The following is a 25,247-nucleotide window of genomic DNA, read 5'->3' on the forward strand; positions in this document are numbered from 1 at the left end:
TTTATTTTAAAACGAATACGGCAGCTTGGGTTGTATACTCCCCAGGACGCCGAGAATGAAATTCGTGTGAACACTGATCCATTGACCGGGGTAATAATGCGCTTTGAGCATGATATTCAGCATGGAAAAAGCACCATAATGGCCTTCTATTATTATATTTCTTTTCCACTGACATGATGACACTACCCTTGGCTGTTGTATATTCATGGATAGCGATACACACTTTTCACAGATGTATCAGCAGTTTAATGCTAAACATTCGTTTAAATATTATCAGCACATTTATGTTTGACGGTGAAATGAAAAAAAAAATGGAAACAAAGTATTGCGCATTCTGACAGTTAATCTCCCCATAAAAAACGTAAAAACACAACCGGGAATAAATGTTTAGCATCTTTTTGTCCTACGTCTTAATGGCACACAACCATATGCATATGCATAGGGGTGTGTATATGGGTCCATTATAACAAGACCCGTGAAGATCCAGGGTAGAATAGGCCCTCAGCAACGCATTCTTGCCGTAAAAGTCGACTATGTTAGTCGTTAGAGGCTACTAACGGGTTTGGGTGGTCAGGCTCGCTGACATGGGTGATGCATGTCATCGTATTCAAATTGCGTGGATCGATGCTCATGATGTCAATCACTGGATTGTCTGGTTCAGACTCGATTATGTACAGACCGCCGTCATATAGATGGAATACTGCTGAGTACGGCGTTAAACAACAAACAAACAAACAAACAAACAAATCATTGTAACAAACAATGTTATAATGTCTTATGCTTTCATTATGGTATTTTGATTTTCCTTTTAACAATGACCAAACGGCTTTGGTTAATTATTTAACGAATTTAAATGGACATATAGCTGGCTTTCAGACCCAAGCTTGGATCGCTCTCTCTAAATACATAAAGAATATGTTTACGTTTGTGATAATGTAAACAATGTCATATGAGAAGCGAGAATTGGTGTTACCTCCCCTGATATCTAAAATTAGTATACTGAACACAACACATCGAAATGCGTGGTACTCAGACTTAAATCATCATCACGTTCAGCATGTAGGACGACCTATTTCATAAAGAGAACAGAAATTTTTTTTAGAAAATACTTCAATATCTGCAGCCTTCCGAATGTCCAGTTAGGTCATTTGATTGGTTGCTATTTTTAGAAATAACTCAGCAAGGACATATCCGAATAATGGCCAGAGTGAGTACAGGTCATAAGGAGGAAAGAGTTCCTAACGGTTTATAACAGTAAAAGTAATGATCATGACACGTGCATGCCGTACCTCCAACATATATATTATTGATGTTATCCTTCAAAAAATGCTCGCATTATTCTGAAATGTACCCGCGGGACGTTCCAAGTGAGTGACTTTACATCGTGTGTATTTTCAGACGCCATGTTGGAGAGCGATTACATTTTATACCATGGACGTGTATGATTAAGTATGTTCACAAACTGTGTGCTGCATTTATGGAAGGTGTAAGCCAGTCACGCACCAAAGACGCGGTATTAGTTGATTCTTAGAAATGTCAGAAGACGTATCACCACGCTTACCCGTGTTTAACGGTTCACAGAGGGTGATCATTCCCGAACTGTGGATGAGAAAATTTGAAGACTTTTGCCATTTGATGCAGTGGACCGACAATGAAGCGGTTCGACAATTTCGACAACATCTATCAGGGAGCGCCGAATGTTGGTATCATTCTTTACAAGAGGAAGACACAGGAAGTTTTAACACTCTTAAAAGGCTATTCACAGAGAATTTTTATCGGATTAACATAGACCCAGTTGGCTTAAAAAGAGATTTGGAATCCAGAAAGCAGGCACCAGATGAAACCATAGAGGATTATCTTCACCAGAAGTTGATATATGTGCTTCAGTCTGACATGATCCAATCGCCAGAAGCAATAGATCTTGTTTATAACGGGTTTCTTCCTGCGATCAGGGATCTAATCAATATTCAACACATACGTTCCTTGGAGGCATTGCAACGATCAGCAAGGAAGCAGTACGTCCGGATATCAAGACGCACCGGTTCTTCACTGAGACGTCTGGAAAGGAACGCTCTTGAATTTGGTAAGTTTCAGTTGTCCAATGATGAGTGAGTGAGTGAGTAAGTTGGGTTTAACGCCGCTTTTAACAGTATTCCAGTCATATCACGTCGTGTCAGCTTAATGTGGGAGGAAAGCCCGAAATGATGCAGGTCTCAGACGTTTACCACTTCGATGAAACCCACGAGTACGGGTATGGTGCTGACAAACCTAGAAACATAATCGGGGCGAACCGTGATTCGAACCCACAACCATAGGTTTCTGGCGTACCTAAGGGACGCAACTCTGCACAGCGAATCGCGGCGCCTTAGACGACTGGGCCACCCGTGCCCAATGATGAGAACTGTTACACAAAGCGTGTTGAGGCTGCCTTTGCGTAACATACGAACCTGGTTTTATGGCAGAGCAGAAACCTAACTCCATATCATCCATATCTTTCAATCATAGACCAAAACAAGTCTCACAGTAATCATTTGAGGCCAAAGAACCCGACCAATTAGGGCAGACAGATAGAGTCATATAATTTTCAAATATTTTCACATGTTCGCTTTAACGATTATCAATGCTGAATGGTCAGTTGAATCAGTATCATATGACGTCACGTCTACCATATGGGTAGAACGATCTTGTGTATTAAGAATCCGAAATTTGGACATGTTCGTTTTAGTGAGTATGAAGGTTGATTGGTCAGCTAAATGGATATGACGCTACACTTCTTCATTGTTGAGATACATACGATATGAAGTCATCTATTGTACATGACGTAACGCATTTGACATTACGTCATATTAAGTCTGTAGCGTCGACACTTTATACTGTTTTCTTTATTTTCTTTTAAAATGACAATGAACAATATATTTACAAAAACCTACTCAAAATTAAGACACGGATTTTCTGTCTCTTGGGATGTTCAATAAAATACTATTTGACACCATACAGTGTTCATTACGACATAAGGATAACAGGATGACTTATGTTTCTTTGTAAATGTGCTGACGTCTTATGCTTGTTTCGTTTTGTTAAAATGGTATGCTGTTCCGGAATATCTGAACAATAAACAAATTTGTATATTGAATGCTTTATAAGGTAATCGTTTTTTTAGAATCTTGATGAATTGAGAAAAATTGTACAATTGATTATATTGCTCATGTTCCACCGTTGTTGGTTTATGAAGAAAAGCCGAAAAGCTCGGCGCGTCCACTCTCTCCTGGGATAGAACATGGGTTTTTCCCAACGAACGACTGTTCTTGTCTAAATGTGTGAACTGTTGCAACCGCTAGGCAGCATCATTGGCGTGGCAGATGGAACAGTCGGTACAGCGAACACAGCAGCGACTGTCAACGGAGGGATGGGCAACACCAACGTGCATCTCAATAGTATGTTATCACACACATTGGGTTTGTCATTTTATTTAAAAAGGTAAAGTCATCAGGTATTACCACCCTACAACACCCCCCCCCCCCCCCCCCCCCTCTCTCTCTCTCTCTCTCTCCTCTGTTTCTGATCATCATAAGGTATGGCCAAGTCCTTTCTTCCTCTGTTTCTTATCATCATATGGTATGACCAAGTCCTTGCTTCCTCTGTTTCTTATCATCATATGGTATGACAAGTCCTTTCTTCCTCTGTTTCTTATCACCATATGGTATGACCAAGTCCTTGCTTCCTCTGTTTCTTATCACCATATGGTATGACCAAGTCCTTGCTCCCCCTGTTTCTTATCACCATATGGTATGACCAAGTCCTTGCTGCCCCTGTTTCTTATCACCATATGGTATGACCAAGTCCTTGCTTCCTCTGTTTCTTATCATATGGTATGACCAAGTCCTTTCTTCCTCTGTTCCTTATCACCACATGCTATGACCAAGTCCTTGCTTCCTCTGTTTCTTATCATATGGTATGACCAAGTCCTTTCTTCCTCTGTTTCTTATCACCATATGGTATGACCAAGACCTTGCTTCCCCTGTTTCTTATCATAATGAGGTATGACCAAGATCTTGCTTTGTCTGTTTCTTATCATCATGAGGTATGACCAAGTCTTTGCTTCCTCTGTTTCTGATCATCATAAGGTACCACCAAGTCCTTGCTTTCTCTGTTTCCTATCATCATAATGTATGACCAAGTCATTTCTTCCTCTGTTTCTGATCATCATGTGATATGACCAAGACCCTTCTTCCTCTGTTTCATATGACCATATGGTATGACCACGTTTTTTCTTCCTCTGTTTCCTATCATCATGAGGTATGACCAAGATCTTGCTTTGTCTGTTTCCTATCATCATGAGGTATGACCAAGACCCTGTCTCCCCTGTTCCATATCACCATATGGTATGACCCAGTCCTTGCTTCCTCTGTTTCTGATCATCATATGGTATGACCAAGTCCTCGCTTCCTCTGTTTCTGATCATCATATGGTATGACCAAGTCCTCGCTTCCTCTGTTTCTGATCATCATATGGTATGACCAAGTCCTCGCTTCCTCTGTTTCTGATCATCATATGGTATGACCAAGCCCCTTGCTTCCTCTGTATCTTATTACCATATGGTATGACCAAGTACCTTCTTCCTCTGTTTCCTATCACCATGTGGTATGCCCAAGTCCTTGCTTCCCCTGTTTCTGATCATCATGTGGTATGCCCAAGTCCTTGCTTCCCCTGTTTCTAATCATCATATGGTATGACCAAGCCCCTTGCTTCCTCTGTATCTTATTACCATATGGTATGACCAAGTACCTTCTTCCTCTGTTTCCTATCACCATGTGGTATGCCCAAGTCCTTGCTTCCCCTGTTTCTAATCATCATATGGTATGACCAAGTCCTTGCTTCCTCTGTTTCGTATCACAGCATCGTATGACCAAGTCCTTGCTTCCTCTGTTTCTTAACTTAAGGGATAACTTTCTTGTTCCATGGGGCGTTTGTTACAAAACGTTGTTACCACTGATACAGTTTTATATCTATATTCAGAGGTTCAGGACCAAGTTCTTATGTCAATTGATCATCAGGTATTGGTAGTATGTATGGCACTGTGTTCGATGTGGTATGTAGATACGCCCTTAGCAAACATGGTAGTTGGGAATATATGACCACTAAGAAGAGTGGTGCTTAACAATGTTCTAGGTGTATATAAATGAGATAATCATCTGACATAACAACATCGCTTTTAAAAAATATAATATAGAATAAAACAATGGCTGCCCTACATATCATATATTCATCTGTTTAGGAAACAATATCGACTTTAAAACTGGTTGACGAAAGCCAGACGAGTCCAAAAGACCATTTCCTATGCATTTAAGTTTTTTACGAGGTCATTTCAATGTTCGAAAACATTCACCTTTGTCAAAATTGTAATGTGTTCAAATCAGTACAAGCTGTTCAGAAAAAAAAGATCAAAGCATGCTCACGGGTCCTGTTTGGGTGGTTCGTGTGACCTGCATTTTTATATACCGTGCTTACAGAATGGATGAATTCATTCAGCTGTTTGTGGGCGGAATTATCCACAAATCACCCCCAAGTAGCTCCAGCCTAGGTTTTGTATTTATGGGTCTATTGACATTATGGTAAGGCTCGATTAGTGTGCCAGCCTGTGGGAGGCATATTGAATTTCCTATAACAGAAGCAGTTAAAGTAGTGTTTGTGGTGGGGTGGTGTGTATGTGTGTGTGTGTGTGTGTGTGTGTGTGTGTGTGTGTTTGTGTGTGTGCGTGCGTGTGTGTGTGTGTGTGTGTGTGTGTGTGTGCGCGCGCGCAAGCAAGCATTTGTGTGTGTGTTTGTGTATGAATGTGTGTGTATATGTGTGTGTCACTTTCTGAGTATGTGTGTATGCGTTTGTGTGTGTGTGTATGATTGTATGTGTCTATTTCTGAGTGTGTGTGTATGCATTTAAGTGTGTGTATGAATGTGTTTGTCTATTTCTGAGTATGTGTGTAGGCATTTGTGTGTGTGTGTGTGTACATGTGCGTACGTATAGTGATTGTCATTCTGCTGCATTATAGATACATTTTTAATACCATTTGTTTATTTTTTACACTTCTGGTCAATTTGATTTTAACTTTCAGTGTACCAGGCGACAACGGAGGACAGGGGCGAGATTGTTATTTCCTGTCTGCGGGCTCTCAACCGTGGCGAAGGTACGCACAGTTCTCACGTTACAGGTATAGAGGCCGAGACACAGGTACTTCTAACAAACTGCCTCCAACAGCTCTGCGAGATGAAGCTACCTCGTCCAAAAACTATGCGAGTTGAAGCTTCTACCTCCAAAAATCTATGCGATGTGAAGCTACCTCTTCTAAAGACTGTGCGAGATGAAGCCACCGTCTCAAAAAGCTCTACGAGATGAAGCTAGCTCTTCCAAAAACTGTGCGAGTTGAAGCTTCTACCTCCAAAAATCTATGCGATGTGAAGCTACCTCTTCTAAAGACTTTGCGTGATGAAGCCACCGTCTCAAAAAGCTCTGCGAGATGAAGCTAATGCCTCGAAAAACTATGCGAGGCGAAGCTACTGCGTCTCACAAATAATGCGAAGCGAGCTACTGTCTTCACAACTATGCGAATTAAGGGTACTACCTCCAGGAAACAATGTGCAACAAGGCCTTTGCCTTCAAACATTGCGAGCCGAAGCTGTTTTCGGAGATAGTACCTCTGTGTCTCGCTAATGTCCTCTATCTTACTTAAATATCCCGTTTTGCATGGAATTCACATGCAGCACAAAGCCCGTTCAATGTATTGTCTGCGGAACAGTTTTCGAGGTATAAATGTATAGCAGTGATCAAATGGCGATCTCTCATTGGACGACTTCTCCAAACTGTTCATTCATTGATATTAGGAACCATCAGTTCTGTATGGATATCGTCATCACCCAGTCTTATCGTTTTAAGGTACTATCTGGAAACGTATTACATTAAATATTGTCGGAACATGTAAAAGTGTAAAAACTTTTCGAATTACTCCATTCCCGAAGCTGCATTCGTCATGACGCTTTGTGCCATTGGTAAATGTTAGTATGTAATCTGACATATCAGCACTGAGATTTCTTGCTTCTGTTACTGTGAATTATACATTTTGTTCAACAGATATAGCAAATTTAATGAATGAATTCGGGGAGGCCAGGAACACCAACAGCATGCGGCCGGAGCCTGCGAGGACTCCCCAAACCCACTGTACGTTAAGTGAGGCAATATTCAGTATAGTTATCGACCCACTGTACGTTAAGTGAGGCAGTATTCAGTATAGTTACCGACCCACTATACGTTAAGTGTGACATTATTCAGTATTCAGTATAATTCAGTATTCAGTATAGTTACCGACCCATTGTACGTTAAGTGTGACAGTATTCAGTATAGCTACCGACCCACTGTACGTTAAGTGCGACAGTATTTAGTATTCAGTATAGCTACCGACCCACTGTACGTTACGTGTGACAGTATACAGTATAGCTACCGACCCACTGTACGTTAAGTGCGACAGTATTTAGTATACAGTATAGCTACCGACCCACTGTACGTTAAGTTAATAAAAAGTTGAATCTGAGGACAGATATTATATACTTGATACTTACATAATATTTAATAATCAAGTAGCCAAACATTTGATGGTATTAAGCCTCATTGCTGTTACAACACTTCAGTACTATACACAAGTCACCACCCATCACTGGTCATAGAAGAGCCTGTCACGGATGAGAGCCACAACCTTTCCAGACACACGGATGACAGTTCGGGAACAGAGATGAGCATGGACCCTGCTCAATGTAAGTGCAGTAGAAGTTAATCAGTTATTGTAAGACACGTGTTTGCCAATGGATATATCAATCCACTTCATGAAGAAATAAGACTTAACGTAAATTGTAATGGGGGTCTTTTGAACCAAATATAATCGCGAGGAGTCACTGTTCTGATGTCTTTATTTCCCAGGTACCGTGAAGCACCGGATCAGTGACAACAGCTTCGTTGCTCACCCTGAAGACGATACAAGTGCTAGTCTCGGCGGATCTCACGAGATGTTGTCTCACAGTATAACAGACCTTGCTCCGTGTACGCTAAGTATAGCCTCACATATATATACTCGATCTTGTTTTTGTTGAAAAATCGAAAGGTTTCAGTCAAAAATATATTTGTTAACAGTCTGGATCTAAGTACCATGTTATTCTTCTTCAGATAAGGACACCACAGGTCGGAAAGTCAGCAAGTGTCACGTGACGCACCCTGTGGAGGATACGAATGCTGAGGTCAGCCTGGAAATATATTCAGAGAAGATGAAGGCGACCTCCATCCACAGTAAGTACAACTTAGTTTATGTAACCGCCTGAGCATCTTTCGACAGGGAGTAAGTCATCTACCGAGGCAAGGGAGCTAACTGACTACAAAAATTCAGTTTCTATCCTTGCTGAACTTCGGTAGAATTTTGTGTCGCGACAGTAGGGCAACCAGTGGCTATTACGAGTTACGCCTCTTCTATGTCGCTCCTACTGACCAATCAGATTCCACCTTTCAAATCACTTGACACTCGATCACAAGACAATGGTACGCTTTGTTAATCTCTAACTTTGTGAATCAAAGCAACATTGTTTACTGTTTGTTTGTTTGTTGTTAACGCCGCACTCAGCAATATTCCAGCGATATAACGGCGGTCTGTAAATAAGCGAGTCTGGACCAGACAATCCAGAGATTGATATCATGAGCATCGATCAACGCAATTGGGATACGATGACATGCATCAATCAAGTCAGTGAGCCTGACCACCCGATCCTTTTGGTCTCATCTAGAGGCAAGCATGGGCGGCTCAACCCGATGCAAGGGAGGTAACTGACTATAGAAACGGTGAATATTTTGGTCAGTTAACTCCCTTGTCCCGGAAGTTGGTCATGATCAAGAGTGAGTTTACCATATGAAAGTCTCTTGCCCAGCTGCGTTTCATGTGTTCTTACGTATGAACTAGCAACGTATTTTTGACTGGGAATGCTTACACATATTGTTCTTTTCAACAGGTGCGCGGTACACCAGGATCAGTGGCAACTGGCTTCGAACTCATCCAGTGGAAGATCAAGTCTCCCTCTATACCATTCCGCTGTCTCAGTCTGTGAAGGATGTCACAGACCTTTCCCAAAGTGGGTTTATTCTCAAGACTCTACACCATAATGTGAAAATATGTGGTTCAAATAGGATCGTTGTTCAACTTGAAATACATTTATTGGTAAATGTATGGTTCAATGAGGACCATTGTTCAACTTGAAATAGCTTTATGTGAAAAGGCATGGTTCAATTAGGACCGTTTTTCAACATGAAATACCTTTATTGGTCAATGTATGGTTCAATTGGGATCGTTGTTCAACTTGATATAGCTTTATTGGTAAATGTATGGTTCAAATAGGATCGTTGTTCAACTTGAAATACATTTATTGGTAAATGTATGGTTCAATTAGGACCATTGTTCAACTTGAAATAGCTTAATGTGAAAATGCATGGATCAATTAGGACCGTTTTTCAACTTGAAATACATTAATGTGTAAATGTATGTTTCAATTAGGACCGTTGTTCAACTTAAGATGCCTTAATGGACATAATAATCGCTACACCGGCTTGTTTCAATAGCAGTTATATCACTCATCATATTCCTTCTCCTCCAAAATGTTTGTTCAATACATCTTTCGGCTGTTGTGTTACAAAGGTACTGCCAAAATATTCCTTCTAGTTCATGAATTCCTGTACTCGTTAGACATTTCATCTTTCGGCTGTTGTGTTACAAAGGTACTGCCAAAATATTCCTTCTACCTCATGAATCTTTCATACCACGATAAACCTGTAGTTTTACAATGGACTGTGCTGTGAGCATAACATCCTATGATGATGGAAGGGGTCTTTTTCGCTTGTATTTACATGTAGGTACGACCAGCTGCGTTTATTGGATCAATTACGGTAAATTTAAACCGATATTAAACCCACACCGACATAAACAGTACATTAATTAGAAAAGTCTTTTACAACTGTCGTAATCATAAAAGAATACAACTCAACAGGTGTGGTGGACACGACTAGCATGGGTCACCACAGTCTCGCCGCCCATCCAGAGATAAACAACCAAATCCACAGCCTCATCAGAACCCCCTACGTCTGCACCGAGGACATGAGCGAATTACCTCCCCCATGTAAGTCAGTATACCAATATGTAGATCCAATAGTATTCTTACCTGTTTGTTTGTTGTTTAACGCCGCATTCAGCAATATACCAGCTATATGGCTTCGGTCTGTAGATATTCGTGTTTGAACTAGTCAATATAGTGATAGACATCATGAGCATCCATCTAAGCAATTGGGATATGATGTCATTCATCAAACACGTCAGCTTGCCTGACCACCCGATCCCGTTAGTCGTCTCTTGCGACAAGCATGGGTTGCTGAAGACGAATTCTAACCCGGATCTTCACGGGACATGAAGTATATGAGCAGTTTCATGTATGGGCTACATATGTTACAGTGGTTAAAGCGTTAACTCGTCACGCCGAAGACCGGGTTCGATTCCCGGCATGGGTACAATGTGTGAAGCCCATTTCTGGTGTCCCCCGCCGTAATATTGCTGGAATATTGCTAAAAGCGGCGTAAAACCATACTCACTCACTCACTCACATATATTGATACTATAATTCATCTTCCAACAGCTGTGACGTGCTATAGTATGAGGAACAAGTGTTTCGTCAGTCACTCCGAGGGGGAAACAGTCGCCAGTTTCGACAGGACAGAGGACATTCTACCTGAAGACACAACGTTTCGTAAGTTTGGAAGGAAAAGGGATATCACAGTTGTTAACAGTATCTAACTATGTTCAAATGGTTTGCATTGACAGCTTATATCTATGTAAATGTTTAAACTACCAATTAACATATCTGCCATTTGCCACCAACCGCTTGTTTCATTGGGACATTAATTTCCTCACCAGGTAAGACGGTAGATAGTAGTATCTGCAGCCAAGATGATGATCTTGATGATGATCACCATCGCGCTGGTCTGACGTACAGGAAAACCTTCGACACAGTCAATATGCAAGAGGAGGTCAACCGGCCAGGTACGTTAATCTACTACTCATATAATTTGAATGAAGACATCAGCGCAATTTGAACAAAACTAGGCCGAGGTGAACATATGACATCGAAAAAACAGATACATGGTTGGTCTCCGCCTTGGTTCTTGCAACTGTGCCTATGTATCCCGATATCCTCCTGTCATCGTTGGCACAACGAAGGATTAGAAATAGTTGTCAAACACATGTCAATAAAACATGATTGTCGTGTGTCACATTCCTCATCACAGTTGAAACAAAGCTGAGGTAACTGATAATAAAAATTATTGACGAAGGTATCATCGTACGTTGGTATGCAGGACGTTTTCATGTATTACAGACCCGTAAAGATCCGGGGTAGAATAGGTCTTCAGCAACCCATTCTTGCCGTAAAAGGCGACTATGCTTGTCGTAAGAGGCGACTAACGGGATCGGGTGGTCATGCTCGCTGACTTGGTTGATGCTCATGATGTCAATCACTGGATTCTCTGGTCCAGACTTGATTATTTACAGACAGCTGTCATATAGCTGGAAGCTTGCTGGGCGCGGTGATATACAAGAAACAAACAAACAAGGATATATTACAGATATACAGCGTAATATTCCTTTAGCTTACGTGTATTTTATTTACATGAACACATTTAACGTCTTAAGTCCTGTTATGTTCCACGTTCCGCTATAGATCCACTGTATGAGCCAGTCACGTTCATGGACACAGACTTCCACAGTATCAACGGTACAGATCCAGGGAGCGTCCTCGAGGATGCTTCATATTGTACGTAAATACCACAATTATTCAACCAACCAAAATACTGTCAAGAATTTTAGACATAATTACATCCCTCCTGATATTACTAATATCTAAATGGTGAACGATAAAGAAAAATATACATTTACATAAAAATATAAGACTTTCATAAACATATCACTTTTTTCACTTTTCAGGTTTTGTCGGTTTTCTAGACACACCAATGTCAGGACATATACGTCCCAAGGAAAAGAAAGATGGATTCTTTCTGTATGGTAAACATCACCGAATTAGTATCTAAATGACGAAGTGTATCTTTATTTTTATTAAAGGAGGTGTTTATTCACAAAGGACGAAAACATACTCTTCATGACACTTCATTTAAAAAGCATCTTCCGAATGACCTTTTAGCATGGCCTGGTTCTTATGGGTACTAATTTTATCTCCAGGTGTGGATGCGACCAGCGTTAATGGACCATTGTCCGGTACAGACCTCACCATGTGTCTGGACAGTGTGGAGGACCCAACGCCATGTACGTATTAGGACAGAAACGTTAATTTACTCCGCAGTCAATAGTATTGCAGCATTATCGAGACAACCCGTAGATGAAATCTGAACTAGACAAAGCAGGGGCTGATGGCACCGAACTACGTCATCGTTGTACGATAAAACTGGCACGATGTCGCTGGGGCCATACGCAATATGTCGAGGTGGTGACGCACATTTCGACGCCTTACACCCGTCTATCTGTCGAATGTAAGGATTTCGAGTCAACGAGGTTTCATTGTATGTTTATACATAGAAGAGGTGTGTGAGTGTGAGTTTATGCTTTACGTCACATCGGCAATATTTCAACCATATCGTGACGAACATAGAAGAGGTACATTTCAGGTATATATAAAATAATGACTGATTGATGGATGACAAGCAGCCGTATTCTGGTGGTAATCTTTTTTTTATCTAACATCTTGTGGAATGTACCATGTATCATTAATAGCATAATATTATCATTTATTAAATTAATATCGTCGATTTCTTCACAGGTGTGATAATTACGACGATGCAAGCACACGCCACACACTCCAACGAATATCGAGGATCAGAGCCCAATAGTCAAGACGGCATTTATCGACTAAAATTTGACATAAACCTCACGTATGGTACGTACTTAACGTAGATACAAAGTATCCTGGGTCCTGTTCTCTGCCATTAAACTTTGTGCAAACTTTACGGTGGCCAGTAATGATGTATCCTTGATCAAACAACTTTTGAGAAAAAGTCGTGTGACTGTGCCTAAAAGTTGTGCAATTTACACCCTAGACTAACATTTAGTCTCTCAAATATTATATTACACAATTTCCTTCTTGACTCTCAAAATAACAAAAAGATTCCCTATGCTGATTTCAGAATAGAGCTAGCTTGAGCTGGCTAGATTTGCTTTTGTATGCATTTCTATTTTTTTTTTTTCATAAAATAAATATATTCCACGGTCATGGTGCAGGACTATTTAGACCCCAGAGGCATGATCTACAGGAATATTGCTCGACATAAAAAGGGAAGTTGACTCCTCCCTCTTGTCATACAGTCGGGAGCGGGCGAATCGAATGAAAAAATAAATCGTTCTCCAAAATTCTTAGTAAAAATATGCTTCAGACTGTTGATAAAAAAGAAACTGCTTGCCATAGTTTTAAATTTCATTTAAATAAAAATTATATCTGGTTTTGTGGGTGTAGCTAAAAAAGATATCTAATCTCGATAAATAAAATCCCAGCAGGTAAGGCCGATACCGGAAGCTGCATCAAGCCAGCTGATCTCTCCAATACAGAGTCATGGGACCACGTGTTGCCAGAGGAGTCGGACTCGGGCGGCTTTCATTGTACGTATACTAAATTTAGGAGCAAAAGAAATTATACCTCTCACTTGAATTTATTGTATGTTGATGTTTGAAAGTCAGCCATATTATAGGAACTGCTTAGCAAGTGGTTGTAAGTGTTTAATTTGCTAAGCAGTTGCTAAAAAGCTGCTAAGCAGTTTCCAAGCAGTCGCTACATTTTGATTTACTGATACAAAAATGTGGTACCACATAATTTTTGTAAAGATTAGCGTCTTACCGCATCATGATATAATTTATGTGGATTGATCTCGTATCCCCAGTGCCTATACTACTGCTTCAACACGATTTTAAGTGGAGCGTAATCTAATGAGAATGTTAATACATGGTAGAATAACAACATACAATAGTGACATATTTCGATGAGGAGTTTCACTGTACATGCATTTGGTGATCCTTTACTTTAATTACATAGTTTACTATATACGTTATATGTATTTACGTTTTCAGGTATAGTGTCTGAAGTTTGGGAAGAGATATCTTGACATATGACAAGTATGGCCTTGTGAAATGTTAATGGCGCCGTCCATGGGCACTGTATAAAGGCCATGCGACAGAAAATGACGAACAGAAATTGGCAGGAAAGGATATATTTTCACAGCAATATATCTGTATGACAAGGCTTATATACAGTGGCATGGTAAAGAAAGAAGCAATTGCCTGGCGGGAACCTTACAATATAATACTACCTAACGTGGTCACTTTATGTTACAAATGGCGAAGATGTGTCATGTGGATGTTCAGATGATGAGCGCAACAAGCGGCGTTAACTACTTTGTCATATGTATGATGTCATGTGTGTATTGTGTACTGCACACAGGTCACATATCAGGAGAGTGAGTGAGTTGGGTTTAACGCCGCTTTTAACAGTATTCCAGTTATATCACGGCGTGTCAGCCTAATGTGGGAGGAAAGTCCGAAGTGATGCAGGACTCAGACGTTTACCATTTCGGTGAAACCCATGAGCACGGGTATGGTGCTGACAAACTTAGAAACATAATCGGGGCGAACTGGGATTCGAACCCACAATTATAGGTTTCTGGCGTGCCCAAGGGACACAACTCAGCACAGCGAATCGCGGCGCCTCAGACGACTGGGCTACCCGTGCCCCCCACATATCAGGAGAAAGCAATCAACGTTGGTGGCGGAGAGTGGGTGGATGGGTGATCCTGTTCGACAGCCTGACATCCTAAGAGTTTCTAGCTCTTCGTCCGTTCCCCACACTGAAACACGAGTCTTTGAGCGAAGTACGCCTCTGTTCACCCAGCAGTGAAAGAGTACCCGATAGGGTGAGGTGATTCAGCGCCCCATAAGGCAACTATGGTTGTATTTTCTCAAGCGAAATGAATGAAATGTGATCCACTGACCGGGTCGTAATGATGTAACCCCATGATAATTCACTTGGTGAAATAAATGGCGCTTTATAAATGTACTTATTATTATGGTATGCTTTACACAGTGACAGTATTACAAATGCTTAAGTGGAGAAGTAAGGAAATCATTTACCGAGGATGGTTTCGCAGCGAACAGCGCGTCATAGTCCATTCGGAACATTCAAAAGATGTGTGAGACAAGCGGTGCAAGCTATATTCAATTTGTTATAAAGCGACAAAACCCTTTCCATACCCAATGGGATTGACAAACCTTGAAACACAATCGAGGCGTGCCGGAATTCGAACCCACAATCATAGGTTTCTGGCGTGCAACTCTGCTCAGCGAAGTGCCGAACCTTAGACGAACGGGCCTCCCGGGTCACCCTAGGAAAGTGAGAGGCCACATGTCGCACGTTCCGCTGAGAGACAACAAAATACTCAGTATGTTTAATAATAACATAAAGAAATATCATCGTACTTCGTGTGTCCAGTTGTCATTATGTTTTAGTTCCACTCTAGTTTAGATAATGGGGGAGGGGGTATTTTCAATGCTTAAAATCACTCTCTAAGTTGATCTTAAATTGTTTAAAAGGGGTATTCCTGACATATGGGATTCCTTTTCATTTTTCATAGAATATGCACTTGACTGTATGTAATATGCTGAACGATGGTAGCATGAGTTTTGAAAGTATTAGAAGGCTGCATGCAAGGACTTAAATATATATGTCACCCAACAGAGGATTTCAGTTGTTGACAAATGTTATTTTTACCTTATTGGTGAGGTGAAATGGGGTTTAACGTCGCGTTCAAGGTTTTTGTACTTAAATAGGGACGTGCATGACGTGTGCGCGCGCGCGCGCGTGTGTGTGTTTGTTTGTGTGTGTGTGTGTGTGTGTGTCGCTTTACCTAGTCCGGAGATATACGGTATGTTGACTCTCTATCCACTAATCAACGGGAGAGGCCGTCGTTTATCTTGCTGGGTGGCCTGGTAAGAAGCAATAGTTCTCTTGGTGAAAATATCAATTCTAACCAAGATTCGCGATGAGCTGAACAGAGTACCAAAACACAGCAAAATGTTCTTAGTGCAGTAACATCTGTCCAATTCGGACTCGGTTGAGACTGGTAAAAAGTCCAGTTTAGGACGAGGTCCGGATCACAAAAAAGTTGGACTGAAGAAGACACGAAAAGCAACGACAATTCATCTTTATTGGCACACACATACATCGTACCTGACCATCTGCTTATAAACTTTTAGCGTTTCTCATTAATCGAAAAAGCACTAGGATTTGACCGAAAGTATTCATATACAAACAAGTCAATTGCTTATTATCAAGCGCCGAGAAATTGTGCCTTAAAATCACGATTTTTCTCGTGACAGTGTTCACTGGGCGATCCTGACCTTCACCAGTGACCTTCAACTTGTACCAGGACGAACAGAATGTCAGAGAGCCTTAGCTTTGACATGGAGATGACTGCCATACATTCTGTTGTCCTCGACATAAAATGTTGACTGTCTGATTTTACACAATTTTTCAAACAGCAACAGGTCAACACATTGATAATGTAGGTTCGTAATTGATAGCCGTTTACGATTGAGAAATGATTTTCCCCGTTTATAGTTATTTACATAGGCGAGGATGTTATTCTGTTGTAGAGTAGGTCTACTGGTGTATGAACAGTAAAGTCCAAATATTCACCGTTAATATCGATGCTGACAGTTGAGGTGAATATACCCTAGGTCCGTGACTTGAACACTCATGAAGTCACGATGCGACCCCTTAATTTAATGTATATCTCGTGAATAAATGATGATATTTCTTTTGTTTGGCTTGGTTGATACTGCGCCAAGTAAACAATTTTTTCTATGTTTTCCCTTGTGTCAATACACAAAAACGTATCCGGTATTCCAGATAGGTCAACAATGATTGTACAACAACAAATGCTGTCATCGATCTTTGTTGGTTGTGCTCGGTTCATAATCACTTCCCTAAAGACCAAATCATCCAAGAAGTGATACAGTTCATTCAATTGGTCAGGGCATAGTTCGGCTATGTGAACTGTTCTTAAAATATTGAATTTAGTCTTAACTTGAAGTTGTATCTGGATATCCTTCAAATCTACTTCTATCTTCAGGTTTGCATGTAGGAAGGACCTCTTCATGCTATCCTCGCGACCTCTCTTCGGGAACACCGACGCCTGTGCTACGACATTGCTTTCTGATTCCTGCGATATAGAATTGGAAGAAGGTACAAATTCATCTGCTGCTTCTTCCTCTAATGAAGTTTTATCCACTCTCTTCTCGGGTGTCGTTGTTACACTGCCTGACATGTCTATGGAGGGACTCCCTGAGGAACGTTTTGTATCCTTGCAAAGGATAGAACCACTTTGTGACAGGTTGGCTTGAATTGGAAAGTGTGATGTTAAACTCCGTTTTGCAAGTCCAAGGCAGATTTCCCCAAGTTCATCTGTATTTAATGTTCTCATTTGGTCACATATGTTTCTGTAGTTGTCGGAAATGTTCTCGGAACTCGCTTGTTCTTCTAGTGCTACGGCTTGTGTAGCCGGCGTCTTTGTCAGGTCTCTGTCACCGAATTCGTCATCCGATACCTTTTCATTTGCTTCAGGTGAACTGGATGTTTCATTCAACATCGCATTACCTTCTAAACTATCGTCTGCTAGCGACTGCTTGCACAATTCACAACCGTTAGCACCATCTCTCAATCCCGTACTCGGACAAGGAGTGGTTCCATCTGTAATATCTGAAAAAGAATATATACGAATGTTTTAACGTTTTTCATAGTTTTTGAAAAATACCGCATACTTGAACTCTCTTGAAGTCCTAGATCAACACTGAAACATGGTGGCGGTCACTCAAAGATTCAATAGAGATGGGGTTTTTTTTATTGTTAATGTATGATAAAATGAATGATGCATGTTTGCTTCAAATGACATCTTTCAAGGAGGAGACGCGGGTGTCTCAGTCGTTCAAGGCGTCGTAGTTGGCTGTGTAGAGTTGTCCGGTAAATGGTTTGAAACCCAGAATTGCCAGAAATCCGTGCTCGAGGGTTACACAAAAGTGGAAAACGTTTACGACCTGTGACGATTCGTTTTCCCCAAACATCACATTGTCACTTTGCGATATAACTGAAATACTCAAAAAGGTGACCTTTAACTCGGCCCACCCCCTCATCACCCTTTCACGGAGTGTTGTAACTTGTACATTGCTCTTTTATGATAATACTTATTTAACGTCACATACATATATTGTACTGACCTGGGATGCTCTCTGTCGGTTGTTGTGTCCTATGCCCAGTTGATGTTGTTGGTTGGACTTGTTTTCCAGCAAAACATCCAGTGTGCGGCAGACCTTGACCACAATTTTCATCCATTAATTGACGACACATCATACATGAACTAATAACTCATACTGTTTTCGAAGTTTAGATTCATGTGAATGTCGTAATATATCCTTCAGAAAAAAGAAACGCAAAACTGATATTTTAGGCCATAAAATCAAAATTAGCAGACCAAGAGGTGCAAAATAAAAGGGTTTAATGTGTTATAGTGTCAGTGACAAATTTCCCGGATCAAAATGAACACAACAAGGACTTTCAAACCATTAGTCGGGTAACACGTATGATTCGGAAAACAAAATGGCCATAGAGCTGCACGCACTATACGTGCAGCAGCACTCTGAACGGTATTATAGTGCAGGGTTTTTGATTGCCAGGCATCTGTGTTAATCGAACAGTGACAGTTCATCATCATGCCAAGATTAACAGAAGTGCAAAGAAACAACGTCAAAGGCCGCTTGCATGTAGGGGAATCACGATCAGCTGCAGCAATGTTTTTAATGTAGCGCCCAGCACCATCACACGGCTATAATTTTAACAGCACGGGACAACGCGTGATCGGCCAAGGTCGGTACGACCAAGAGTAACCATCCCCGCCCAAGATCGCTACATCCGACTGCGGCACCGACGTGAAAGGACGACCTAAGCCACCTCAACCCATCACAAATAACCGGACTGCACATGCAGAAACTCCGACAAGACCCTACGAGCAAGACGTCCTGTTCGACGCGTCATATTGAGTCGACAACATCGCCAACAACGACTGCATTGGTGTCATACACAGGGTATGGTATCAACTGCCCTGGAGGGATGTCTGGTTCAGCGACGAATCAAGATTTCTCCTCCGTCGAGGGGATGGAAGAGCACGGGTCTACAAATGTCGGGAGAACGTTACGCCGGAAACTGCGTACAGGAAGTGGGCAGGTTTAGGTTTAGGGGGTAGCGTTGTGTTGTTGGCGGATATCTCTCATCATGGCAGGACAGGTTTGATCCATATCCAGGGTGATCTTACGGCTCAACGATACATCAACGAAATTCTCCTACAACACGTTCTCCCAATTGTAGCCAACGGCAACGGTGTATTCCAGCAGGACAACGCTCAACGCATACATCACGGATCACAAGATCCTGTCTACACATAAACAACGTTGATGTTCTCCCCTGGCCCTCCAGATCCCAGGATTTGAACCCGATAGAGCACCTGTGGGGTGAATTGGATAGACGGCCACGCCGACGTCAACCACAACCCTAGACGTTGCACCAGTTGGCTTTTGCGTTGCAGGCCGAGTGGGGTACCATTCCCAGGATGGGCAGGAGATGTCAGGCTGCTATCGATTCCAACGGAGGACATACGTGTTATTGATGGTAGCCGACCTTCACCTTGAACTTTTCCTATGTCCCGATAACTGAGATGACTTCAATCACCAAGTGTTCTCTCCACAACATTGTGGCTCAATACCCTGTTCAGTTCCTCTTATAAATGTATTTTCCTACCACACACAAATCTGGCTTTGCGTTTCCTTTTTTTGAGGAGTATATTTTAGTAAAGGTGTTGCACCATAGAATGCCGTGCTATACACCAACATATTGACATGTAACAACATCCTTTTTCCCGTAAAGGAACAGCTATCCAGGGCCCATTGCTCGAACGATTTCCCGACAGTAACACAAGAGTGCTCTCATTGAATGTTGCATGTACTGTGTTACAGCTGCGATACGGAAATGTCACAGATACGTAACCTTGACTGAAGAATATCTTTTTTATTTGTTTGTTGTTTATCGCCGAAATATTCCAGCTATATGACGACGACCTGTAAATAATCGAGTTTGGACAAGACAATCCAGTGATTAATATCACGAGCGTCGATCCACGCAGTTCGGAAACGGTGCCATGCATCAACCACGTCAGCGAACCTGACCAACCGATCCCGTGAGTCGCCTTTTACGACAAGCATGGGTTGCTCAAGACTTATTCTGACATCGCCAGACACCATCGCCGCCATATAGTGCCTCCGTTTTCTATATTTCGGTCTAGCTTATTAACGTCGCACCCGATCCCATCAGGCCTTCAATGATCAACATGAACTGAATGTCTTAAATGTGTTATATATTTTAAAAGTTTAACCAAATAAGATATGAAGATAGATATACATACTAATAGGCTTTGTGCGTACATCATCGGAACAATTGCAATCTGAAACGAATACAAACGCTATTAAGTGTCAGGAGAATTAAATCGGCACATGTATTGACAACACTTTAACAGTCCACACCACAATTGATATGAACAGTGATTAATGAGTGTAGGTCTTGAAATTGTCGCATCCGTTTTGTTTCCTGTAGTAGAGTTTAACGCCGCTTTGAACAGTATTCCAGTTATATCACGGCGTGGCAGCTTATTAATGTGGAGGAAAGGCCGAAGTGATGCAAGTCTCAGACGTTTACCACTTCGGTGAAACCCACGAGCACGGGTATGGTGCTGACAAACACAGAAACATAATCGGGGCGAACCGTGATTCGAACCCACAAGCATAGGTTTCTGGCGTGCCCAAGGGACGCAACTTAGGCGACTGGGCCATCCGTGACCCCCTGTGGTAGAGATACCTATTAGGCATCAACATTTGTGTGATCGGACGTTTGATAATTGCCACCTCAATCAGTTCCATAACGAAAACGCAATGTTTATGCCATATGTGAATACGTATGCAGTAAAGGTTTATAGTAAACTCTAAGAATAATTTTTCATGATCTTTTGTTATGTCCGAGGGAATTCTTGATATAATATTTCATGACATCTTGTGTTATTTGGAAGATTGGTTAAACACAACAAGACCTCTTTTCAACGAAATATCTACAATTCAATGTCTGGCGGCCGTTATAAAAAGAATAAGTGGGTTAGTACTTAGTACTTAAGGCCGCATTAGCAATCTTGCAGCTATTCGCGGCTATAATTATGAAAATTATTCAGTCCAATGTCACAGTAAAAATAAAAACTATTTTTCAAAGCTAAAATCAAAACCTTCATTTGTTTCAAATATTGCTAATATCACGTGATTAGAAATAGTATCCAAAATATTAGACACAGTTTGAGAAGTGTAAACACGCCGACGAATCATCAAAAAAGCATCACACTCCAGCAAAATGTACTTAGTAGTGAGTGGACTCTTACAGGCAATACAGGCTATAAAAGATCGTTAGAGTGGAAGCTATTACAAGCCCATGTAGGTAAAACATAGATTAGGTTTTGATGAAGAAGTGGTATGCTTATCTCAAGTGATTTTGCACCACTTTTGCATACTGGTACACATAAACATTTTACTCACAACTAACAAAGTTGTACAATTGAATATAATATCCTTTCCTAAATTTAAAGTGCCATTTTGAGTCAGAAACTTACAATTATAAATGTTAGATACATTCAATGTTGTCGTTTGCATTTGTCCGTTGTTGACCCCTGTGCAGTTCGAACCTGTAGCGTGACCATCGGCAACCCCAGACTGTGAACCTGACTCGACTGGCGATGAACTTGTGTACTTTGATCTTACGTCTGAAACACGTGAAAATACATTGCCTCTATTCTCTTTGGGTGAATCTAACATTTCACCTGTGTGTCAACTGTTTCATAATGGACACAAAATACAGCAAACGGTTTTCAGATTATCAAACTTCGTGCTGTCTCGTTTCGTTGAAATCGCTATGGAGTAGAAGTTAATAGACCATAAGAGACAATCTACATATATGGTTGTAACACATAAATGCTTTTACCGTGTTTATTTATGTTTGTTCTTTCAACTGATACATCTGGGGGCCTTGTCTCTGCCAACTCAGATTCCGAGTGCCTCGTAATGGTATGTCCATCGCTGGAAAGTTCCATACTGGAACTCAAACGTCTCTTGTCGATGCGAGAGCTTGAAAGGCAACAAACTATTGTCAACTTAAGATTCACAGAGTACTTTCCTTCTTTCTTTTATCCTAAAGACGCAAGTGAGGTGGATATATGATAGAGGCTGTGTACCAGAAAGGGAGAAGGATGCGTAAGAAGAGATAGGGTAGCATCATCATCTGAGATTTACAGAGTTCAATGACAGATCCATTCGTCACCACTCGCCCCTTTCCGTCACCTGCAAGAAGAGTCTTGCTATTCGGCTTGTCCCGGAATAACACGAGTTGGTCACGAATGTGACATGTACAGATCAAGGTGCATATATCGAGTATGACGTAAGCAGTATCTGGAGTAGGTGGTTTTTCCTGGGGAAATATAACCTTGCGCCAGTATGTATAGCTTTATGCGGTCTTTAAGCTACTATTACACAATGCAGCATACAGCGACGCAGTCAAAACGATTAAAGCTGACGAAAGGGGCTTCCCCATTGCTATATCGCAACGCCTGAGTGCGTGGTAAAATAGTTCAGAGGCCAAGAAACTTTATTTCTTTTCTCTCAAGGCAATCAGAACTAAACTATGAGTCGTTGTTTTCCTTTGTCGGTCATTAGCCATTTACTTGACCAGGCAAATTGCTAAGAAGAATCAGGTCAAAATGTAGATTGTTATAATAACTATTTTACGGATCTATTCATGATGATTGAACGTCAGTAAAGCAAAGTTTGGAACCATACATATAGTTTAAAAAAGTGTCTTACATTGGAGTAGATACAGTAACTATTAATAATCAAATACGGATGACATGGTCATGATAGATACTATTGATGTAAAATACCTAAATGCCCTCACCGTGTGTCCTCGTTACTGTAACAGGGTGGACAAAACTGGTTATCTTGTCTCCTCTGATTCAGAATCCAGGCTGTTTCATAACGGTATATCCATCACTATAAGCTCCTTACTGTACCAAAAGATATTCACGTCAATGTGAGCACTGCAAATCAGAGATCTGCACTGCAAATGAGATGGGAGTCGAAGATAAATAAAGAATATGATTTATGTACTTCGGGGCTAAGCCACAAATCAACGGACGCCACGTATTACATGTGCATTCGCTGTGTCACCTTGCGTCAGTTATATAAATAGTACATTTCCTCATGAAACACTGTCACGGGCTTTCCACACAGGTCATCAGTTTAATCTGGAGCAGATAGTTTTTGTATAGCTTTACACTATCGTGCTCTACAGTCAGCGTATTTAATATATATTTATATATTATATCGCTTATTTTAGTAGACAATAACGCGTCTATATCAAAACGGACAATTACTTCCCAGCTTCAACATGCTGATATATATACTTGAATTACTCTCCAAACATTTGTGACTGATCAAATGAAAGCAAAGCCACACTTTTAAACTTACTAAAACTTTTAAATGAAATTCTTAATCCAGGTTCGGCACAGCCTCCAAATGAGAACATCACAGTAACTGAACCTAATACATACACCGCCGAATAAAGACACTTAAATCAATATGTTTATTGGTATTTACTCTGTTGTTATAATCTGTTGACTAGGTATAATGGGGTCAGTGTGGCGTACAATCATGCAGGTTCTCTTTACACATGAAACTTCCTGCGAGACCTGAACCTAAACCTCGAGTAAGAACCTGTATTAAAAAAGAATTGGTTGGTTGGTTGGATGTTTAACGCCGCACTCCGCAATATTCCAGCCATATGACGGCGGTCTGTAAATGATCGAGTCTTGACCAGACAATCCAGTGATTGATATCATGAGCATCGACCCACGCAATTGGGATCGATGACATGCATCAACCAAGTCAGCGAGCCTGACCACCCGATAGCGTTAGTCGCCGTTTACGACAAGCATAGCCGCCTTTTACGACAAGCATAGCCGCCTTTTACGACAAGCATAGTCGCCTTTTACGACAAGCATAGTCGCCTTTTACGACAAGCATAGTCGCCTTTTACGACAAGCATAGTCGCCTTTTACGGCAAACATAGTCGCCTTTTACGGCAAGCATAGTCGCCCATTATCAACTACAACTTATCAAAGCATGACTCATTGATGATCGATTGAATGTTTAAACTATACTCTGAAATATAAGATAGCTACGCGATGAATCGAAAAGAACAATGAAGAACGAAGCGTGGTTTATCTACGATAAAACACTGTTCCATCATGACGTCATTTCTGGAGATTAGACCATGCGCTCGCAACTTGATGACAATGGCCGAACGATCGAATTCAAAATGTGCAAAAGTTTGCAAGATATGGCAGTCTGTAATGGTATAAAAGATAAAGACAGTGGTCGTGAAAATTGAATTTTGGGAGTCTTTATTTAAATAGAGGTAATATTTCTAAAGCTTGTAAACTTTATTAACACCCTTAAAGAGCCTGTGAATAATGTTGATATCTCATAAAGAAATAAACTACCGAGATCGGTGTTTCTTATGCCTCAAAGTTTGATTGACCAATCAGAGAGCAGAACTGCTGACCCCGTAATACCGTCAGTAAAAATCCAAGATGGTTGTCACTGACCTAATATGAGACCGTATACCGTCAGCAACAGCCATCTTGGATTTTCCTACACCCACCTCACATATTTCACATGGAAATTCTGGTACCGAAATTCGTTATTTGACACTGTTTTGTGTTTTACTATCATTAATCGTGATTTGCAAGAACATTAATCTGTTTTTAGATAACATTCATGACTTTATTCATAAAGATTATAGTTAATATTCTCAACAAGGTTTGGCCTCTAAGGCTTAAGGAGTGGTCTCCCTTTGACATCAGCAAACGCTGTCAAACGCTTTGTTAGTAGCACCGATGAGGAAATCTCTGATAAAAGGCAAAATGTGCGATATGGACACCAG

General features: G+C 41.0%; 2 protein-coding genes across 3 annotated transcripts; one reads left to right on the forward strand and one right to left on the reverse strand.

Moving 5' to 3' along the window:
• Positions 1 to 1,346: 1,346 nt before the first annotated feature.
• On the forward strand, positions 1,347 to 15,057 carry LOC139465324 (uncharacterized). Its single transcript, XM_071247023.1, has 17 exons — positions 1,347 to 2,083; positions 3,339 to 3,434; positions 6,110 to 6,181; positions 7,123 to 7,209; positions 7,677 to 7,799; positions 7,963 to 8,082; positions 8,206 to 8,325; positions 9,036 to 9,155; positions 10,065 to 10,193; positions 10,704 to 10,814; positions 10,982 to 11,107; positions 11,784 to 11,876; positions 12,047 to 12,124; positions 12,299 to 12,382; positions 12,894 to 13,010; positions 13,622 to 13,726; positions 14,192 to 15,057. Exons 1-17 carry the CDS (start codon positions 1,534 to 1,536, stop codon positions 14,224 to 14,226), a joined length of 2,166 nt encoding a protein of 721 aa, XP_071103124.1. The 5' UTR covers positions 1,347 to 1,533; the 3' UTR covers positions 14,227 to 15,057.
• A 1,254-nt stretch (positions 15,058 to 16,311) lies between these two features.
• On the reverse strand, positions 16,312 to 23,365 carry LOC139465325 (serine-rich adhesin for platelets-like). Of its 2 annotated transcripts, XM_071247024.1 has the most exons (6): positions 23,199 to 23,365; positions 22,233 to 22,375; positions 21,865 to 22,014; positions 20,623 to 20,661; positions 18,389 to 18,481; positions 16,312 to 17,873 (listed from the first exon to the last, which is right to left on the reverse strand). In XM_071247024.1, exons 2-6 carry the CDS (start codon positions 22,339 to 22,341, stop codon positions 16,870 to 16,872), a joined length of 1,395 nt encoding a protein of 464 aa, XP_071103125.1. In that variant the 5' UTR covers positions 22,342 to 22,375; positions 23,199 to 23,365; the 3' UTR covers positions 16,312 to 16,869. The 2 variants fall into 2 exon arrangements, with proteins under 2 accessions (XP_071103125.1, XP_071103127.1); XM_071247026.1 differs by lacking the exon at positions 20,623 to 20,661.
• Between the last annotated feature and the right edge of the window lie 1,882 nt (positions 23,366 to 25,247).

Source organism: Haliotis cracherodii, unplaced genomic scaffold, assembly GCF_022045235.1.
Source record: "Haliotis cracherodii isolate W230 unplaced genomic scaffold, xgHalCrac1.p SCAF_18, whole genome shotgun sequence".
Taxonomy (NCBI): Eukaryota; Metazoa; Mollusca; class Gastropoda; order Lepetellida; family Haliotidae; genus Haliotis; species Haliotis cracherodii.